Source organism: Nipponia nippon, unplaced genomic scaffold (genome assembly GCF_047370975.1).
Source record: "Nipponia nippon isolate SJK-2023a ecotype South Korea unplaced genomic scaffold, ASM4737097v1 scaffold_2, whole genome shotgun sequence".
NCBI lineage: Eukaryota > Metazoa > Chordata > Aves > Pelecaniformes > Threskiornithidae > Nipponia > Nipponia nippon.
In genome coordinates, this window is record NW_028262336.1 from 110,388,583 (window position 1) to 110,411,411 (window position 22,829).

A 22,829-nucleotide genomic window follows, 5' to 3' on the forward strand; every position below is an offset into this window, starting at 1 on the left:
TCTGTTCAAGATGAATTAAGTGTTTTCTGTAGTGGTAGTGGCATATTAAATAAAAGGTACTAACTCTACTGATGTTAAATTACTAACTCTGCAAATGCCATTAAAGTATGAAGGCTGTATCAGCTAAAGCAAACAACTTTCCACCTGCTCAAGAAACTCATGCTTTAACAATGTGAACAGAAACAGATTCATAGGCTGTAAGACTGAAGGGGCCACTGTGATCATTTACTCTGAATGAAACGTGTTAATATTTGTTTTTAGCTGACATGCTCACTCTAGTGTTTTGAAGCTGAACAATAGGGAATGGCATGTTGGAATCCCATGCAAAACAGAAATAAATATGATTGCTGAGAGGTAAAACATTAGCTAAACCATTTGGTTTGACTAGCTATATCCTCCATTCGCTTAGGCAGCATCTAAACTGATGGGCAGGTATGAGTAGTGGCGTTTTCTACAGTTCTGTTCTCCAAAATGTCCAGACCAGATGATCTGTGACTCCCCTACTCATGACTCCCTCCCTCCTCATGTTTCCACCTTTCTGCCAGTAAAAGCAGGTTGTGGAAACAGCTCTTATTTTAACACATACTCAACACACGTATCTAGAATACATTCTAGACCAGAATACTAAGAAGCATTCCCAGGTCCCCCAGTTTAGATTTACCCTTAATTCATGTTTTATTCTGGCTTCTTTTTTGTTCCTTTCTCATCTTCCAAAATTTAGCTTATATTGTTTACACCACAAGAAGAAAATTTTCTCCCGGCTGACAGTCAAATAAGCCCTACAATGCATATATATTAATGTGCAATAAGAGCATAAATTAATCCACCATGTGCCTGCAGGTAGTATCAAAAGTGGTTGTGAGTAACATGCAATGCCTGGAGTTGCACCTTCTTAAACCATGACTTAAACTAACATTAGTTACCAAAGCTCTACTAAGTGTTTTTAAATGAAAAAAACTCTCTTCTGGCTTGAGAGGAATAACTGTAGGAGCTTCAACAGTGTTCAGGTATTTGATAGCTGGTATTAAGAAAAAAAAAGTATATAAAAATAAATAGAATGGCTGAGAAGTATATAGGAAACAAATGTATGAACTTTTAAGCATCTCTGAAATATACACCCTGAAAACACAAAGGCTGTTACAACTGCAGATCAGCTCTCATAACCTACTCCTATCAATTAAGCTACCAATCCATAATTCAAAAAAGCATGAGAAATGCCTTTTAATAAATTCATGGCAGGTATTTATAATAGCGGACAAATAGCCTTTTGGAGACCTTAACGCTTAGTACTACAAAACAGAGATCTGGGATGACTGCACAACAAATTAAGCACAGGTCTTGATTTATAATTGCCATTTCAGTGAGTCTCCACGTTGTTATAATTTGTTCCAAAACAATTCTTTCAGATCCATTTATGATTCTCAGCCAGGATCATGCTCTATGAATTTGCCAACGTGATGAAGGAAATTCAGGAGCATAAACCACAGCCACTACTTTTGACCTAAAAATATATGTGTATGAGAATTATTAGGCATTGTCCTAAGGGGCGGGGGGGGGCGGGGAGCAAGCAAATAATGTGATCAGTCTTCATGAAGGTAACGGCGTATATCTCCAAATGTTTAATTCTTTATAACAATGAAGTAAGTCACCAGTAACATTCAATATTTTGAATTATTTTGCTCAGGCACTGCACAGACAGTACTCTCCTTGATCAGGTCGGTAATTATCAAACCATTTTTATAGATGACATAATTAAGACTGCAATTCTGAAATTATGTGCTCAGATCATACAGTAAATTATTGGCAAGGTCAGGATTAGAACCTAGGACCTTCATACATACATGAAGGATTTAAACATTTATCCAGAAAACATGAACAAGCAAATGTTAATGCAAATTAGTTTTGAATTTGTTCAAGTCACATCTTCAGAAATGGACTTACCCTGGTAAACAGTCTCCACAGAGTGCATTGCTGGTGGCAGAACAGTTGGCCTTCTGAAATCGGTTAACTAATGCACAATCCAGGCAAGGCTTGCACTTCTGAAAGCCCCAGTCTTCCTTGAACCTGTTTGGCCTGCATGTCATGCACTGTGCATCCTCCCCATATCCAAAACCGCATTCCTGTAGGGATTAACAAGCAATAGCAAGCTATTCAGTCACTGAAAGCGTGAACAAGAAGAGAATGCTGGGATAAAATGAAGACCTAGTGTAATTATTACTGAGAGTAGGTCTTTCTAGAGACAAAAGCCATCCTTTTAGCAAGTTCAAATGTGTCTTCCACTGCTAATAATCTCCCTTACTTCTATAAGTAATACTTAGTCATCCACTTTATTCATGAAACCACTGTGTATTTGAATGATAAAGGGCTTCAAGGACTCCCACAGTTTCATTATTACTAGCTTATGGTAGAATTATTGAGCTGTCTGTTTTTTAATTAGGTCAGTCATGTGAAAGTGCAGAAACTGGGACAAGTGAAGTATAAAGGCACTTACTCAGTTACAAAAACAGCAAAGAAGCACTTTGATATTAAGGTTCATAGCTAAGGTGAACAAAGTTAATTGCCGAAGAGAGTGCACTGATCTTCAAAGGCTTAGAATTTCTGTTACCAAATAAAACAGAGCTGGTTAATAACCAGCAGCTAGGCATGAAATGTTGCTTAGCCACTAAGAATTTCAGAAACTCAATCCGCTCCTGTTCTAACAGTTCTTAAAATGTTGGAGAAGTTTAATAGCTCTGCGGATCACAGGGAGGCATGATATTTTACTACATAAGTAATGTTGTTAGGGTTAGTTATTTATCCCAAATTTAGCTGTTTAAAGAAATTACTTCCATTCATTTGCAAAAGGACACCTAATGTAACTGACAGGCTGCAAAGAGAAACACTTCACCCAACAGTATGTAACAGTTTGGGAACTCAATTCTACAAACTGATTATCAAGAACTATCGATTTATTTCATTTTTATGTCACTATTTCTTAGACTTATCAAGTTACTAAGAGTTGTTATTCTCTTTTCTCATCTGAATATCCTATTAAGCTTTTTTGCAGTACTTTGGAGTTAGATTCGACGCATTAGTGACACATCGCGAAACGGCAAGAGGAATACAACAAATTGCTGGAAAGGACTGATTGGGAAGGAAGTAGGTGGGAAAGACACAATGTGGGGACGTCCTCCAGTATGCGGTCTCTGTGGAAGAACAGGATATCGTACAAGTGAGAGAACTGCAGGAAATCTTTAACTGGGGCAACTTAAGGTAAGGTTTCCACCAGTTTCCTCCACAACACATGCATGTTTGATGCATATAAATAACTTTTTCCAAAGTCACCCACATAAGCAAATCTGCTGCAGTAAAAAGCTTTGAACCTTACAAATCCACTCAGGATTCTCCAAGGTTTTGCACGGAGAAAGCATCTATGGAAGAAGCTATGTGATGGAGTTGGCCAGTATGTATTTTACAGTGCCTCTAATTTGCAACGATAAAGTAACAATAAAAAACTTCAGATGCATTTTACTGGACATTCTAAAAATTTTCAATTTTCTTTTATGTTAAGAATATCTTTACTGTCCTCTGAAGAAGAACAAGCACTCAAGTACCCAGAAAATTAACAATTCTAAGAAAGCAACTACAAATGGACACTAAAAATAGTCTTCTTCCTCTGCCTCTAGACCCAGGAATTTAAAAAATAAATTTTAATTTTTGTTTTTTAGCTGAAATGTAGTTTCTTACTATTGACTATTATTCAGATTAAGGAGCAGACAGACAAATCATTGCAGTCAGTAACAAAAAAAAAGCATACTACAGTTTCATGCACTGTACAGCACGCTCCTCCTGTGAGATGCTGACCCTAATAAAGCTGGTAGGCAAAAGGGGATAAAAATATTTCTTTTCTTTTTTTTTTTTTTTAATTTACTTCAGCCATAGAAAATTTTCTACCATTTTATTTCAAACCTTCCAGTTTCTGCTAGGAATCGATGCCAAAACAATGACAGTTCTAGCAGTTCTATGTCACCTAAAAATATCTGCCTGTGTTCAGTTTTACACTCAATTTCATTTATGCAGTTGTAAGACTGTATACAAAAGTACATGATTACCACCGGGAGCTGGGACCAGACTAACTTCTGCTAGGAGATCTTGCTTTTCCTAAGTCTAAATAAACTTTTTCATTGAATCTCATTATTCCTTAACACATTCTTTCTAAATACTTATTCTTACTCTTTCCATTTAGATCATCCAAATAGTCGTGTTATAGGATATATTGTATAACTCAGTCAAACCATGTATATTCGGATCTTTTGATAAATCACTTTGAATCAATAACTCCCAAGTCCTAGTAAACTTTCAAATATAAGGCTTAAATTAATTTAATTATAAGTTTTCCTTTCCAGACTACCTTTGAAGTTTCTGATCAAAACCAAGCAAACACCAGGAAATAAAGTTAGAATGAAATGCCTTCAACTCACTGGCCCAAACTACCAAAGCTTGAGTAAGTTGTTTCTAGCTCTATCAGATCTTCTTTGCTATAGTTGGATGTATGGTCATATCTTAGCGGTCCTTTGTAAAGTGGAACGGTTTACTTTAAAGCTATAAAAATGGTGGATGCAATATAAAGAAATCTTCTGCCCAAGGAATTTACAGTCTCCAGTCTTTTCAAAGATGGCTTCTAAGTCCTTGCCAGGAATTCTGCAGATATAATCCATAACAACTACAATTTTATGTATGTGCTTTTTATGTTCACATAATATTTGAGGTAGTTAACTGCCTGGCAGGTGCAAATAAATATTTAAGCTTGTAAACCAGGCAGAACTTCAAACAGATCTGTACTCATAATTAACCACATTCCCAAAACTGAAGGATATGATTTAGACAATTGATTCAAACCCTTTGAAATCTTGGACTTTATAATTTAGCAGTCCAGCAAAGACACAAACAATCGGCTGTTCATCTTTTATTAGTACATGTGCAAAACTGATGTGCACCAGTTTACTTAGTGCTCTATTTACGAAGTTGTCAAGTTATATAGCTGATGAGATCTGAATAGTTCCCAACTCCCCTCATCCCTTCTATCCTCCCACTCAAATTTTTAAAAGAGGACTCATCTCCTGTGGCAGTTCACCTCAGGACTGCAGAAAAGAGAAATAAAACTTGTAACTTCAATTAGCTAGATTTCAAAAAAATGTTTTTTATTTTCGTGCCAGGAAAAAAAAAAAAAAAGAGCAGGTAAATATATGCTATATTTATTTCTCCTATTGTGAAGTGTATTGTGAAGAACACTTAACCCACTCTTCCCTTTCCACTTCCCATTTTCAACGCTACCATCAGTGGTACCAGGTAACATTAATGAAAGATTTCTCTCTCAAATGATACACAGTACAAGCCATGAAAACTCAAACACTAATTTAGAAAACTTCATTCAAATTAATTTTTAAAAAATCCTCAAAATTCAAATGCAATTTGCATTATTGTGACACCTCATTATCTTTCATGTATGTATCCCCAGAACAATTTTGTTCAGAAGTTTGTTTCACTAAGGTATCAAGTGAGATAACCGGTCAAGGCCACCTAGGAATCTGTAGCAAACTAGTTAACTAAACTCGTAACTTACTTTCAAGCTAAAAATATTGAAAGCATACAATAATACAGACACTTCTTAAAGTACTACCTTGGCAGTGTTAACATTTTCTTTCAGTATATACTACCCAAACACTGACTCAGACAGAATGACCAAAACTATAGCAGACTATAAAGGGTAATGGAGTTAAGTGGTATGGGTTTTCCCTGAAAGTTGAATGCAACACAGAAAGCAAGTGAACAGTAAACTAGATTTTAAACGTTCTTTCAATTAAAACAACCTCAAATTTCATTTAAAAAAAAGCTTTCAGGCATTATTAAGATTGTAATCTGCAAGTACGTTTTAGAATTTGTTTCTAGTTCCACTGATTATCCACAATCTATGTAAGTCCCTAGACAGTACAGCAGAGAGGAGTTCCACTTAGGCCACGATGATTACAAGAATATTTGTGTATTCTCAAGAAAAAGCCTTCAGTCATTAAGCCACTTCTAATTGATGTCAGGTCATATAACAAGTTGCAGCACTACACTGGTGCTGGGAAATGAAGTTTTTAGTAATATCTTTGAGCATATGGCCTTGTTAAATAGCACACAGTTTTAGCTTCCAGAAGTACCTTAGGCTGTGGATCAGCCTCATCTAGAATCCAATAATCAGCTGTATGTATCAGCGGAAATCTCTGAGCAGGACAGGCTGCAGCAGTGTGCTGCGAACACGTCAGATTTAGCTGCTGTGGTAAAGCGCATAGGGTCAGAAAAGTTTCATCTTCAGTCACTAAAATTTGACATGTCTACATGCAGCTGCTCCAGCTCCCAGGACACTGACCCACAAACATGTGTTAGCCTCTCCTGAGCTGAGATATGGCAGGCTTCCTCACAAGCAGCTCTTTTCCTTTGAAAAGTCACAGAGTGACTGCTGGACATGATAGCAGCTGCTCTCAGTAACTTCACTGGGACAACACGTCAGACATAGCACACCACCTTTCATGTTCTGTATGAGGACTGTTACATTCAGGAATAGCTTCAAACAGTACCTTCCTGTTTAATTCACAATTCCTTTTTCTGAGCCAAAATGCAGGTCCCCTTTTCCTTCATCATACGCTTGGTGCAAGGAAGCAACCCATGATACGTAGCCCTACCTCAGCAACCATCAAGCTGCCTCTGTCCCATAGGCTCTCTGCACAGCAGCAGTCTCTTGGTGACAATATTTATCATCACGTATTTGGTAGCAATGCTGGCTTAAGGCACTCTCTCCCTTTCATCTCTGCTTTTTCTTCCTTGTCATACATTGTCCTCAACTGTACTGATACAGCTGATGATGAGGCTGAGCTGTAATCTGACCACAGGATTGATCCAGGCTAAAAGTCATCAGTTCAGTGATCTGTTCCATAGTACACCTTAAAAATCTACTGTGTCAGCATAACTGCACAGGTAGGACACTGGAAAGGACTTACTATTGCCAAAACTGTCATTTCAGTGTTTCTGAACTACAGCCTCAGATGTGATCTGTTGACAAAAAAATGTAGAATTGCAGCTGAAGTTCTGAGATGCAATATAAGCTTGATGAGGCTGAGATATGGATTACTTTTTCATATATAAATTAAAAAATACATGGAAGCTATAGAGAGTTTTTTTGTTTGTTTTTTTTTTTTTGAAAAAAAGCAAATTATGGTGAAAGGACTGGAAGGACTCATTTCTGTACTGGAACATTTTCAAGAAAAGGCTGAAACCCAAACTATCCCCATCTATTTTTTCTGCATTAATTGTGATTTATATAAATTTGAATCATATTTAACGTTTGATTTATACAGAAACACATTGCTGGTAAGATAGGACAAAAAGGCTCTTACTATCAAGCCACACCAATGAGTATTCAGATGCTGGCAACTTGAAGTCACTTAAAGAATGAAAGATATTAAACCACTTGCTTAACTACATGATACTTTGTTTCCTACTAAATGAATGAGAAATGAAATAATGCTGAGTCACATGAAGCAAACACTTCCTTCTGAATCGACACAATCATCTTAGTCTTCCACTCCAGAAGAAAGCACTACTTAAAAAAAAAAAGGCAAAACAAAAACCAGACAAAAAACAACCCCAAAAATCCCACACCCTCAAAAGCAAGCTATTTCAGTGGTTCAAAGGCTTCACAAACATTACCAAGGACACATGTTTATGAGAAGAAAAGGCTACACAGATTTTTTTTAATAAACAAATAGAAGCAAAGAAACAGGAGAAGCAGCTTTTGCTTCCTTCCCTATCAATGCTAAATTGTTGATACAATAACAAAGCTGGCTTTCTTATGATGGAAATATGTTAAAAGTACTTTATAAAAAATACAATCAACATAGAAGTAAAATCCATTGATCACTTAAGTTAATGCAACATCTGCAGTGCTGCTGTTAGAAGAGTTGCTAGGGAATCAGAAAGAAAATGGATAATGGGATCAAGTGTAGCCTGATGAAGTTTGCTGATGACACCAAACTGAGTGGAGAAGTAGACACTCTGGAAGGGAGAGCCACCCTGCAGGAAGATCTGGATAGGCTGCAAGAGTGGGCTAACAAGAACCTTATGAGGTTTAACAAAAAGACAAGTGTAAGGTCTTGCACCTGGGAAAACATAATCCAGGAGTGCAGCTCAGACTGGGACCCACCTGGCTAGAGAGCAGCTCCGTGGAAAGAGACCTGGGGGTCCTGGTGCACAGGAAGCCCAACAGGAGTGAACAGTGTGCTGCTGCGGCCAAGGAGGCCGATAGGATGCTGGGTTACATCAAAAAGGGCATCACCAGCAGAGATAAAGAAGTCATTATCCCACTCTACTCGGCGCTTGTCAGGCCACACCTGGAATACTGTGTACAGTTCTGGTCCCCATTATACAAAAAAGATGTGGACAGGCTGGAGGGGGTCCAGAGAAGGGCCACCAAGATGATCAAGGGTCTGGGAAGCCTGCCGTATGAGGATAGGCTGAGAAAGCTGGGTTTGTTCAGCCTTGAGAAAAGGAGGCTTAGAGGTGATCTCATCACCACGTACCAGTACTTAAAGAGGATGTACAAAGAAGATGGAGGCTCCCTTTCTACAAGGGGTCACATGGTGAAGACAAGGGGTAACAGGTACAAGTTACTCCCAGGGAGATTCCAATTGGACACAAGAGGTAAATTTTTCACAATGAGAACAGTCAATCATTGGAATAATCTCCCCAGGGAAGTGCTTGACTCCCGCTACACTGAAGATGTTTAAGACTCAGCTGGACATGGTGCTGAGCCATCTCGTCTAGATTGTGCTAGAAAGGTTGGACCAGATGATCCTTGAGGTCGCTTCCAACCTGGTATTCTATGATTCTATGATCTATGAAAAGTTGAGGGTGTATCTTTTCTTATTTTAAGGAAGAGAGAATTACTTTAAAAACATTCTTGAAAGAGAAAGCCCCACTAAACTGCGACAGCAAAAGCTGAAAAGAATAGTCTAGATTCAGAACTAGTTACATGAAATAAGGCTAGGGTTTTTTTGCTGTTTTTTTTTGTTTCATGCTATAAAGGGTGTCTGAAGTTGCTTATCTGTGCAGACAGGAAGGTCAATCCTATAGATTGAGCACTAGTTTGCAACTAAAACACTCATCACAGAAACATAGAGCAGCCCAGATTGGAAGGAACCTTGAGAGAATATCTGGTCCAACCTTTCATGCGACAGGGAACCGAGATGAGATGATCTAGCACCCTGTCGAATTGCATCCTAAAAACCTCCAGCGATGGGGACTCTACCACATTGCTGGGGAGGTTGTTCCATTGAATGATTGTTCTCACTGTAAAAAATTTCTTTCTTATATAGAGATAAAACCTCTCTCCTCGTACAACTTGTACCTGTTGCCCCTTGTCTCGTCCATGTGGTGCCTTGTGAAGAGAGAGCCTCCATGCTCTTGTTCCACTCTGTGGCCTGTGTCTACTCTGTTCCACCAAAAACTTCCTGCATTACCATACGCAAGTTGATTTCTGTGCTAGTGTTTCATGTAAAAATAGTATAGCAACAAAGGTCTTTAAATAACTCAAATTAATAGTTGTAAAAATAAGTATAAACACACACACACATATATGTGTGTGTGTGTATACATATAGATATATATATATACATATACGTATATACACACACCTACTCTGTACAGGTGGTATTTTGCCCTGCACATTTACCCATACTGTTGATGCAAGTCTGTGGTATATCTGAATGCAAGTGGCGACATAGGAACAGACTGGACTGTCACACAGGACCTGATTTGATTAGGCTTTAACCATACCTTAAGTCACCTGTGCAGCCTGTGTTAAGATTCTTAAGTCTGATCTTCAGGTGTCACTGTGTCTTCCCTTAAGTGTAGGGACAACTAGTGACTGTTGACTTAACTGGGTTTTATAAATCCACAATAAAAATCCCATTGAAGTTTAAAAAAACCCAACCAAACCAAACAAACCACCAAACTTATCACAATTAGGTAACAACGTATTAGTTTTGATTTCTGTAACAACATATACTCAGTTTAACAAAGGCAAAAGGAAGAAAGTACATGCACAAGTGTACTTATGCTCTAAACTGGTTGCTAATCAATTCAGTGGCAATATATTTAAGTCATAGTACCCACCTGTACCACGGTATATATCTTAATTTTTATCTTGATAACTCCAGTTTTCCTTTCATAGTGTTTACCCTACTAACTCTACTTGGTTTTTGAAAGGAAAACAGTTCCTATTTTTCTATAGCAATAACAAGAAAGAAATCTACAGATTTAGATTGTAACTAAGATGAAGTAGTTTCTCATAAATAAAGAGTGAAGTGAGGGCTCTACGGTCCTTGACACTGAACCTGTCTGCTTCAGCTTACTCAGAGTAGAAGTTCTACCTGAACTGAATTTCGAGGGAAGGAAATAGGGACATATGTTGACATCAACCGTTCACACTGTCCACTGCTGCATGACCCAAAAGCTGGCCTTTTGTATTCAACAATATAGGCTAAGGTTTTTTGTTACTACCTTAAAAAAGAAACCTGTCAGTCAATTGCTTAAAACATTTTAGGGGGGAACCAAACAAAAAACCCCACTGATAACATTGTATTTTACTATATACTTCGACATACAGTCATGCTCACACATCCAGACATATATCTAGCTTTATCCATGACACTAAATATTTGATAGGAAAACAGACACATTACTTGTTATTAAGAAACTGTTATTAAACTACTGCATAATTACATCATTGCTTTCTCACATGTAAAAAAACCAAGCAAACAAAACTCACCCTGTGTTGCAAATTACTCCAAGTATATCATTAAATCCCTTTTCCTTTTGCGTTCCGACCTTTCACTTAACGTACTTTGTTGCTTCAAGCTGTAGTTCAGCAAGACTACTTTCAACCGCATTTCAGTAACAGCCACAGCATCACAACCTTTGCTATGATTCACAGAAAATTGTACCTCTATTTATAAAGGAAATTATGCTTCCACTCACATTTAGAATCATAGAATCATTTAGGTTGGAAAAGACCCTTAAGATCATCAAGTCCAACCATTAACCTAGCGCTACCAAGTCCACCACTAAACCATGTCCTTAAGCACCACATCTACCGGTCTTTTAAATACCTCCAGGGATGGAGACTCAATCACTTCCCTGGGAAGCCTGTTCCAGTGCTTGACTACCCTTTTGGTGAAGACTTTTTTCCTAATATCCAACCTAAACCTCCCCTGGCACAGCCTGAAGCCGTTTCCTCTTGTCCTATCACTTGTTACTTGGGAGAAGAGACCAACCCCCACCTCGCTACAACCTCCTTTCAGGCAGTTGTAGAGAGCAATAAGGTCTCCCCTCAGCCTCCTCTTCTCCAGACTAAACAACCCCAGCTCCCTCAGCTGCTCCTCATAAGACTTGTGCTCCAGACCCTTCACCAGCTTTGTTGCCCTTCTCTGGACACGCTCCAGGACCTCGATGTCCTTCTTGTAGTGAGGGGCCCAAAACTGAACACAGTACTCGAGGTGCGGCCTCACCAGTGCTGAGTACAGGGGCACTATCACCTCCCTGGTCCTGCTGGCCACACTATTCCTGATACAAGCCAGGATCCCATTGGCTGCCTTGGCCACCTGGGCACACTGCTGGCTTATGTTCAGGCGGCTGTCGACCAACACCCCCAGGTCCTTTTCCACCAGGCAGCTCTCCAGCCACTCCTCCCCCAGCCTGTAGCGTTGCATGGGGTTGTTGTGACCCAAGTGCAGGACCCAGCACTGAGCCTTGTTGAACCTCATACAGTTGGCCTCGGCCCATCTATCCAGCCTGTCCAGGTCCCTCTGCACAGCCTTCCTACCCTCCAGCACAACGCTTCCACCCAACTTGGTGTCATCTGCAACTTACTGAGGGGGCACTCGATCCCCTCATCCAGATTGTCGATAAAGATATTAAACAGGACTGGCCCCAATATTGAGCCCTGGGGAACACCACTTGTGACCAGTTGCCAACTGCATTTAACTCCATTCACAACTCTTCGGGCCTGGCCATCCAGCCAGTTTTTTACCCAGCGAGGAGTATGCCCATCAAAGCCATGGGTGGCCAGTTTCTTCAGGAGAATGCTGTGGGAAATGGTGTCAAAGGCCTTAGTAAAGTCCAGGCAGACAACATCCACAGCCTTTCCCTCATCCGCTAAGCAGGTCACCTTGTCATAGAAGGAGATCAGGTTGGTCAAGCAGGACCTGCCTTTCATAAACCCATGCTGACTGGGCCTGATGGTTGTCCCATGCACGCCATGTGATGGCACTCAGGATGATCTGCTCCCTAACCTTCCCCGGCACCGAGGTCAGGCTGACAGGCCTGTAGTTCCCCAGATCCTCCTTCTGGCCCTTCTTGTAGATGGGTGTCACATTTGCTAACTTCCAGTCAACTGAGACCTCCCCGGTTAGCCAGGACTACTGACAGATGATGGGAAGTGGCTTGGTGAACACCTCCGCCAGCTCCCTCAGTACCCTTGGGTGGATCCCATCCAGACTTGTGCATGTCTAAGTGGTGTAGCAGGTCACCAACCATTTCCTCTTGGATTATGGGGGCTTCATTCTGCTTCCTGTCCCTGTCTTCCAGCTCAGGGGGCTGGGTACCCCAAGAACAACTGGTCTGACTATTAAAGACTGAGGCAAGGAAGGCATTAAGTACCTCAGCCTCTTCTTTGTCCTCTGTCACTATGCTTCCCCCCGCATACAATAAAGGATGGAGATTCTCCTTAGCTCTCCTTTTGTCGCTAATGTATTTGTAGAAACAATTTTGTTGTCTTGTACAGCAGTATCCAGTTTAAGTTCCAGCTGGGCTTTGGCCCTTCTAATTTTCTCCTTGCATAACCTCATGACATCCTTGTAGTCCTCCTGAGTTACCTATCCCTTCTTCCAAAGGTCGTAAACTCTCCTTTTATTCCTGAGTTCCAGTCAAAGCTCTCTGTTCAGCCAGGCTATTCTTCTCCCCTGCTGGCTCGTCTTTCGGCACATGGGGACAGCCTGCTCCTGTGCCTTTAAGGTTTCCTTCTTGAAGAACGTCCAGCCTTCCTGGACTCCTTTGCCCTTCAGGACTGCCTCCCAAGGTTTGAGCAAAATCTGTTTAGTTATTTCAGTTCTAGTGTAGTAGCAAAGAATAGTATTTGAAAGCCTATACATGTGTGGGAGAAGTAATTCCTCACACACTGAAATTAATTAAGCATTCCTATTTTCAGAAAAACTAGTCTTAAGAATCAGGACTATCAGATTGTAAACAAAAATAGTTAAAGTAAAAACATAACTTGAATAGTGTACTATTGCAAACTATAACCTTCCTATTTTAGTTTAGCATTTCTTTATTAAATTGAAAGTGTGATTACTGAGGGCATTAGTTTTTACACTTCGGTTTTTTATTTGCCAGCTAGATTAGTATGCTACATTAATGCATATAATACTATAATACTGCTTTAGTAGGACCACTGTTATGAAGTGCCATATTTACAAGTGCCTTTATAAACTACAACACCTGCCGGAACCTTTCAGTCCTCAAATTTAAGGCCAATCTAAAAAAACCAAAACATCCAAAGAAAACCACATCCATACCCTTAGTCATCTTCAAATCGCTACTTCCACAGCATTGTTTGTATGTCTAAACCTTAACTAATACTGCCTAACATCGAAAGAATCCTCACTAAAGTGTGAAATATTTCTGTTAACACACTGAAAACTAGCTGGGGGGTGTGTGTGGGGGGGGAGATAGGGAAAAATGTGTCACTCAGTTTCAGTAAATCTCTTCAAACCACCCACAAACCACAATACTTAACTTGTGCTTTTTTTCAGAGCTGAATATAGTAAGAAATACAAAGCCACAAACTGAAAGCTTCTTTTTCCCTGTTGTTTAAACACACATACACACCAGACTTAGTAATGTTTCATGTTAAAAAATTTTCAAAAATAACATTTCAAATTCCCCCTTGGATCTACATAACATACTTGCCTACAAAAGGAACCCTGAAAATTAAATTTCACTGCTCCTAAATAACACCCTAAATTCTACCTTTATCATCCATTTACACTATCAATAAGAGTACAAAACAGAGTTTGCCCTTCATGTATGCAAAGGCACTGGGCAGGGCATCTACTTCTCTCTTGCTTCGTGGCCCCACCTATCAGGTACTGATCAGACTGCACAGTTATGTCTGGGCCACAGTTTTACACTTTAACAATGGGCAAGATGTAGGTATACTAGCTGGACACTGAAGGAAGTCTTATACTTATGCATGAGACTTGACAAGTCTGCTCACCCTTCATGATACAAGCTTGCATTCTCTCTTTTTTGCCTGACCATCTTCACACCTCTAGTATGACACGCCTGCTCCCCCCAAACATCCAGTCTCCCCACGACGCATAACTCATTCTGTTATCTCCCTCACCTCTGGCGATTGAGTTGGTGAATCCCACCATATCCCTCCCTCCTGGTTTCAGCTGTATCTTCCTTCATTGTTCTCTATCCTTGCTTATACACAGCACCTACTTTCTCTGTGCTGAAAGCAACTAAGATCCCCCTCATGACTTGCATTTAGACTTGGAATTTTGATGGAAATTTTGACAAGTTAACTTTCTAGTGCTACTGAATCACAGTCCATAACCTCAGTCACCATTCATCTCTGTTGATTCATTTCTGCATTCCTAAAAAACATGCAACTTCCAAAACTTTTACAGGGATTTTCTTTTGGAAGAGATGTAGTTGTTCTAAAAGAAAAAAACATTTATGTAAGACTCATGATAACAACCTTTCCTTCTCCATGATAACAAAGACTTCTTATGTGCTTTCTACATATTACCATGTATTTTTCTGGCCTCCCCCTTCTCAATTACTTTACACAGCATAAAGATATGGATTAGGTTTATAGCATTTTTAATAAGTTGTAAAACAAAGAAATTGAGCCTCACTTGAGTCTAGCTTCCAAATACAACACGCTCCAACCAGTGAGCTAGTGAAAACAGAACAATCACCTATCTCCCAGCTGTTCTAAGGAAATATCGCAGTTCTCACTTGAATCCTCTTCTGTATTTATGTGCTTATGCCCTTATTTTTATTATAAACCATTCTGTTAAGACAAGTTGTTGTGCAGAAAATATTTAAACGCTGTCTATAGTGGCAACTTCACATAGAATCCAGAACTGATTCTGAAAGTCAGCATTGTAAAAAATCAAGCCCCCCCCCCTTCAATGGTCTGTACCAGTTACTAGTTTGAAATCCATTTTTTATACTCTCCTCTACACAGTGAGGTTATTCAGTCTTAATTCCCTGTAGTTTTTTTCCCCTCTTTGTAGCACTAACTCATCTTTAAAAAAAATCATTTGAATTTGAGAGCCCATACCCAGCTCCTCTAACGGTACTGCCTACTTTATTAATGGTATCATCATTTTCTGAACTGAGCATTTTATATAAAGAGAACCAGAAAACATGGTACTTGAAAAACTGTAAAAGGTTCAAACGCCAAAATCATAAAAATATACTTCCACATAAGTACAGATATCTATTATTTTAATTACATATGTAAATGCATTTATTGGAAACAAAGTAAATTCAAGAAAGCATCATTTGCTTACCTTTGAGAGTTCCATTCCAGGTCCACACTGTTTGCAGAGGATACAGTTTCCAGTGTGGTCCCTAAATTCTTGCTCTCTGCAATCTCCAGTCTCACAAATTACCCTACTTAGCTTAAAAAAAAAAAAAAAAAAAAAAAAAGTAAACTCATTACGGTATAATTAACCTGTGATTAACATATAATTTATATTAACTCTAAATCTGAGAAATAAATTCACGTTTCTATCTTAAAAATAACCTTCTGCATTATCAAAAACTTTAAATATGGCAATGAAAATTAATCATCTAACTCCAAATATGGATAAGTGGCCTGAATTTTAAAGGTTCTCAGTACTCAGTGACTTGCAATAATTTTACAATTTTTAGAAGACCTGCTTGATATTTGGCACTTGTGGAATGCTAAAACATTTAATTGTTTGAACATGAGTTTACGTTCCTCACCTTACTCAATATTATGAAAAATGCATGTGACCATTTACTAAAGCTACAATTTTCATGACAGTAAGCTATGTCATATCACATTATATTACCGTGTTTCATTTATTTGCGAATTTTTATTTTTTTAATGATGCTATTACAATTGAATAAATAAGCTAAAAATCTATTCCTTTAAACAAAAATATTGAGAGATTTTAAAAGGTCACTCAAACCTTTTGGAAACTTAAAAAAACCCCAAACCTGTATGAATACTGTTTATTCTAAATTTCACTATTACTTTATATTTAATGGGCCAAATGAGAGAGAATCCAATTTCTGCCTCCAAAGGCATTTAAGTACATTATCTGACCAAACCAGAAACCGAGGTTATGAGAAATACCATAAGCAGTAATATCAGCCATGCAAAGTCTCAGTATAATTGCTGGAATCCTACCCAAGAACATTAGCAAACCCTGTGAGCCCCCTCAAAACAATTTTAAATGAAATATCTAGATACAGGTTTCCATCACAGAAAGTGCTCTCCAGAATTGCTACTAAATTCTTACTTTGTGTATTAGCCTTTTCAGAGAGACCAAAGCCTTTCTGATAGCTATGAAATGCGAAATACCCTTAGTTCTAGAGCTTGTCTTTGCAAGCCAGAGTTGAAGTACGCTTAGTAGGCAACATAATTGTGTGCTATGCTATGTTCTGTGGATAAATCGAATACTCCAAACTCCTAAACTATATATATGGCATACTCTGCTAAGAGACGGCTACTGCAAATTGCTTAGAACTCCTGCCATCTCTTTGAAGTGAAGCAGTATCACCTGTACAGCACTATATTCACCTATATTTTCCGTCCTAGTCCAGTCCTTCTTCCGTGAAGAGGCTCACAAGGTAAATTTTAATTGCATGTGAGGAGTAGCAAGAAATTTATAAATCAGTTGACCAAGCTCACTTCTAAATTGATAAAATGTGTATGTAATTGTATGGATATACGTGTTTAAGACTTTTAGTATTAGCAGTAATGTGTAAAACAAAAGGCACCATTTCTGTGCCCAATATAATTTTTTTAACAATCATCCTAGGGGGAAAAAAAAATTAATTTACCAAATAAGCTAGTAAAATTACGAGCATCTTCAGTTTATCTTCTCCTTGTAATCTTTTTGCATCCATTTCTTACAATTAAACCTTTCTCCCTAGAAAAAAATAAAAAGAAAAAAAGAAAAAAATCATTATGTTTCACAATGTTGTTTAAATTGCAAAAGTCGTATGTCCATAGTACTTCATGTCATTCAGTATGTCAAAATATTTATCTTTTAATGCCATTAAAATATTTCAGATAGATTCCTGGAAGCTAAACAACAAACACATGCCTTAAAAATAATGTTCTTTTTTAGAAGACAAGGCAATATACACAAAGTTTCTATAGCCTTAATTCTCAAAAGAAGAGACCGCTATCAGTCTAGAGAACGTCAATGTTTGTAAATCTAACATCTTCTAACATCCCTAACATAACTTTCTTGCTTGTTAGATGCCTAACTAAGTACAAGATCAACAAGACAAAAATAAATTTCTTCAAATATGGCACATATCAGCCAAGACATAGCTGATCACGAGAATGATCCTTCTGTGTTGCAGTGTGGAGCAGAATGGGTTTGCCTAGTGGCTAAGATAATCTCTTTTACTTCGTTCTGCAACGAACTGGAGGCATACACAGGATCTGTTTCTACCACTTACCTAAGGGATACTAACTTCTTGAGATCTGTTAACATGATTGTTTGTGATCTGGTAGGCAAAGACTATTATATAAGATATTTCCAACAGCATAACCAAATCACATCCTACCTCAGACAATTTTTATCATAATCTCAGAAAGAGTCTATAAAGCCTTGCTTAATTATTTTTTAAGAAGTGGTAACAAACAAACAATTAAAAAAAAAAAAAAAGAAGGGGAACTATTTGAAACCGTCATGGAAAGGAAGTTCTAATTTGGGACTAGGTGTTTTGGATTATTAAATCAACAAACTGCATCCCCACAATCATCAAGAATATTGTGCTTGGCCAACAGAACATTTTTTCTCTGCTTAATTTCCTTTTGTTTATTTGAGTCTTTGTGTTAATTTCCGGTTTCTTACTTTTTGGTTTTGTCAGTTAACTGCAAATGGAAGTATAACTTTTAGTTCAGAAATCCAAACTGTATAGTAACAATAACAAGAAAAGAATAAATAAATCCAGCTCACATAACATGCTATTTGAATTTGATCTTAATTTGCATACCTTATATGACAGTAATATAATGGCATTGCTTTCAGCTAGATGTGAAAAATAATGTTTAAAACATTTCTGGCCTGCTTCAAAGCTTGAAGGACTGAGGTTTAATTACGCTGTTTTAAAAGACAAAATCAGTAATTTTTATCATTGACAAATGACAAAAACTGACAAATTAAAGGATGGAACTCAAAACATAAGGAAAGTAGTACAGAAAAAGATTAAGAACAGTTGCAAAATGCTTTACAATATGGAACTATAATAAGCATAATACACTTCAAAAAATATACAACCAGAATGAGCATAAACACACAAATTCACATTTTACTGCATGAATGCCCTAATTAATTAATTCTAATCAATAAGAAGAAAGTATACTTCAATGGCACTATTGATACCTTTTCAGACAAATTGTATTTTGAACTGTAAAAAGAGCTAAAGTCTGCTAGAAGAACAGAACAGGCAAAGAGGTGTGTCAGGCAGCACTCTACAGGAAAGCCAAGATTACATTTCTATGGTTATTTCTCATTTGGTGATGGTAATGGTCTATGGGCCAATGACAATTATCAGATTATATGCATGTCAACATGGGTAAAAAAGAACACATACCATCAAGTAATACAAATACACACAGATAAAGTATTCAACATGGGTTGCTTTTTAAGTCTAAGGAAAAAAAAATAAGCAGAAAAACGTGAAATGGGAAATCTCAGAAAGAATTCCGAATGTCCCAAATACAACAATTTGATGTAAAAACACTGTAAAACAAATGGAAAAATGGAAAAGGAGAATCAACGAATTTTAAAAGTTACTAAGTGCACAAGGTTGGCATGAGAAGCTGACAGTGCTAATGCTGCAAAAAACTAGGCATATAAGAACAAAACAATTCCTAGTAATAGCAAACACCAAACAGTGGACAGAGGCGGTAAAAATACTGTTAAGGGAACTCAGAAGTTTCAAGAAATGTTTCACATCTATGTTTGGAGAGAAACAGGATGGATAAAAACACATCATACAATATATCTTCTGGCTGAATAGGAACTGAAGATCTGCTACTTAAGAACAAAAGACAAGTTGTGAGACTTTGCACCTCAATAACCTTGAAAAAAGCATCAAGACTTAAACTTGCTGCTGTTCAATTTTTATACCATTTGGAATGCTACAGAAATTCAAGAGTGGTAATGTTATGAAAAGATTAAAAAAGAACTAAGAATAGTAACACAATAAATATCTCTACACAATATTACAGAAAAGTAGTCCTGCAAAACAAACTTGACTTCACTTGATTCAGAGAAGACAAGGCAATAAAGCTAAAAGTCTAAAAGCTAAATCATCTAAACTGATTAAATATTAATTCAAAGAATCATCCTGAAACGAAAGGGATTTGGGAGAAAAATCCCCATTGACTTCTTTATTTCACATAATAGTATTCAGTGGAAAAAATTAAATACTTCATATGCTTTCTTAATTGCTATAGGAGGCATAACTTTACATAAGTGTGCCAGTGAAATAGAGCTGTAAATATAACTGAGTTGCTTAGAACTGAACGTCAAGTGATTATTCCAAGTCATATGAATTTATAGTCATTATATTCCTTAATATTATTGTTAAAGAAATAAAACATAGCACAGTTCTAATGTAATTATGACCATCTATATAATACTACCAAAAATTTAAAAATAGGATTCTTTATAAAGTTAAAAGTATGTTTTATTTTAAGATTTACTTTTGCTTCTGAAAATAGACATATCAAAAAAGAAACTGAATATCATAATAATTGCATATTTTTATGTCAAGTTTCATGTAGAATTATCAATACAAACAATATTAGTGAGCTCTACTAAGCCCAATGATCTAAAATATGGAGCTGGGGCATAATCTAAACAGTCTGTATTTTTTTCTGAGCAGGTCACCTGAAGTATGGAAAAATAAAGCAAATTAAGAACAGCTTGATTAACTGGCCAGCAGATTCAGTACTTGCCATATTATTGCAATAAAACTGTATTAGCTTTATGTAATGAAGCCACATTCATCCTGTACATTTTTTCCAATATGCAATAACCTGAAGATTTAATATCGTAAAAAAGTTAGCACATAAACAATTTATTAAAATCAATATTGAAACAAAGCTAATGATGTACTTTTATGTTTGTAATATTCTGGAGTCACAACTGGATTAAAAAACAAATGCCAGTTCTTAATAGAAGGTAGTACAGAATAACAGGCAGTATTAAAAATGCTGCTGGTTATGCTGACAGCTCGTATTTCAGTTTTGGAGTTGCCATATCTGTTATAAGATGATCTTCTTATAGCATGTACCTCAAAGATCATTAGAACATAGAAAGCACATGGCGAAGCATGCTATACTAAAACAAATTTTGTTGACTTAGGTGTGGCAATTTTATTGCACCTGTGAAATATTTTCTATTTCAAAGAAAATCTACTGCCTTCATAGCACTCTTGCCAAATACAACACCTTCAAACATGAGGAGTTCCAAAACCTAGAGTAAATTTCCAAAATCAAGTGTTTTAGAACTGGCATCAAACTATTATGGACTTCTCCAACTCATCTACACATTTTACTGAGCTTCAAATTTGTTGACTGATCATTATGTGTACCATGCAATCTCACAGCTTTAGGTCTATGATACAATATGAGATATCTTCTAGATAATTTGTCTTTTATAATCATCAAATCTTCCAAAATTGGTCTATGGGCAAACTTCATGGGCAGGTCTATGGGCAAACTTCAGCGCACTTCAGTAGGTTTAGTAGCACCAAAACACGTTCAAATCATTTCAGTACACACGTACGAATGCTTGTGGTACTGTATCATGCAATCATTGTGCTTATTGTCCCAGTTCCTACCAAAAAAACCCCAAAGATTATATACTGGCTATAACATATAAGAAAGAGATTAACTGGTGTACAATATAAAGCCATTGTTAAAAGTACCAAAAAAAAATTTCTTTTTATGACAACATTTTGATCAAAATAATGCAAATGGTTAAGGCACATTTATAACTCATTGTACTGAAAGCAAGTCCTGAAGGAGACATAACTGTGCCAGCTGCTTGTTTCCTGTTCCTGTCTCCAGTTTGGTTAAAAGCCCTGCTTAAAAAGCAGACACTGCAGCACTTAATAATAGGTTGCCATCGGGCAAATTTGTTCTCTCTTGATATCAAGTGGCATTACACTGATGTCTGTTGGACACAAGCCATTCACCTCATATGCATTCAAGTAAGAAGTAACTAGAAGTAGTTTTTGCCTTTAAAATATGTGCGACCAAATAGAAGTTCAATACACTTAAACTTTATTTGTTCTTATTCATATACTGGTATTTACAATGCTGAGTTCAGTTATCCTCAACTTTATTAAATGAAAGAAAACTGTGGACACAGTTTCTTGAGGTCAATAAATCATTCCAAATGCATCTTTTTAGGTTAACAGTAATACACTTGCACAAAATACTCAGGGAAAAGCAATCATCATTGGTAATGTACTGAACTCAAGATATAGAACTTCCATTACAAAATGCGGTTGCATAGTTTTAAGGTTGTGTGGGGCCTACTATGCATATGTATAAAGAGGGCAATATCAAACAATAAATTAGGAACATGTAATAAATGTATTGTGAAAGTAAGAACTTCCAACCTTCCAGGGTCCTAGAATCCACTGTCCTCCAAAATTTACTCCTACATTTACTTGCTTGCCTGAGCAGTAGTCATCATTCTATTTCAAAGTCAATCTGTCAGAAAAATATTTCTTCCTTCTCTCCAAAAAAATGAAGTTTCACCATGACACATCACCTCAAGACTCGAGGCGGCATGATTAAATTATGGCCTACTAGCAGGTTTCTCATACATGTAAGCATCGAAACTTTGAAGTCAACATCATCTTCTAAGAGCAACTTTAGAAGGGGTGAAGGGTCCAAACTTCAAATTCACTTAACTTTCCTAGATCTTGTAAGCTTCTCATATTTGATTTGACATTCATACTTGATGACCACTTTTCATGCTCACTGGCAAAGAGTACTCTGAGAAGTTCTGGATTAGAAAGAGGGATGAAAACATAATTATCTTATCTTGCCAACAGAGGTCTCTGGAATCCAATGAGTAGGATCTCAGCTCCCTTCTAACCACCCTGTCTCCCACCTGCAGCTGTCAACTGCATGCAATAAAATGACAAGGAGTGGCAAATGGCTTTAGCAGAGTCAGTGCCCCACGGGCAAGAAACAAGAGAAGGGAAAGTACTTACGCTGCTGCAATGATAAAGACAAAGGGAACAAGTTAGGGACAAGAACTTCCACTACAGAGCTACATATCATTACTCTGTCTCATACTTCTAGAACACCTTCCCTTTACACCCTACCCACAACCCTTGTACTCTTCCCCTTCGTGAAGTAAATGAGGTCTTGCCTGACCACATTTGCTCCAACTTCTCTGAGAAGCACCATGTGCGGGGGTGGGGGGAAGAATACT

General features: G+C 37.6%; 1 protein-coding gene across 4 annotated transcripts in view; it reads right to left on the bottom strand.

Annotated features, from left to right (window-relative positions):
• TNFRSF19 (TNF receptor superfamily member 19) overlaps positions 1-22,829 on the bottom strand; it is a 67,836-nt gene that overhangs the window by 37,323 nt on the left and 7,684 nt on the right. For all 4 annotated transcript variants that reach the window (XM_087757422.1, XM_087757420.1, XM_087757421.1 and 1 more), the window contains 3 exons: positions 17,188-17,276; positions 15,663-15,773; positions 1,942-2,120 (listed from right to left, as the gene is read on the bottom strand). In XM_087757422.1, the coding sequence (XP_087613548.1) occupies positions 1,942-2,120; positions 15,663-15,773; positions 17,188-17,253 (356 nt within the window). In that variant the 5' untranslated portion in view covers positions 17,254-17,276. The remainder of the gene's footprint in view (positions 1-1,941; positions 2,121-15,662; positions 15,774-17,187; positions 17,277-22,829) is intronic.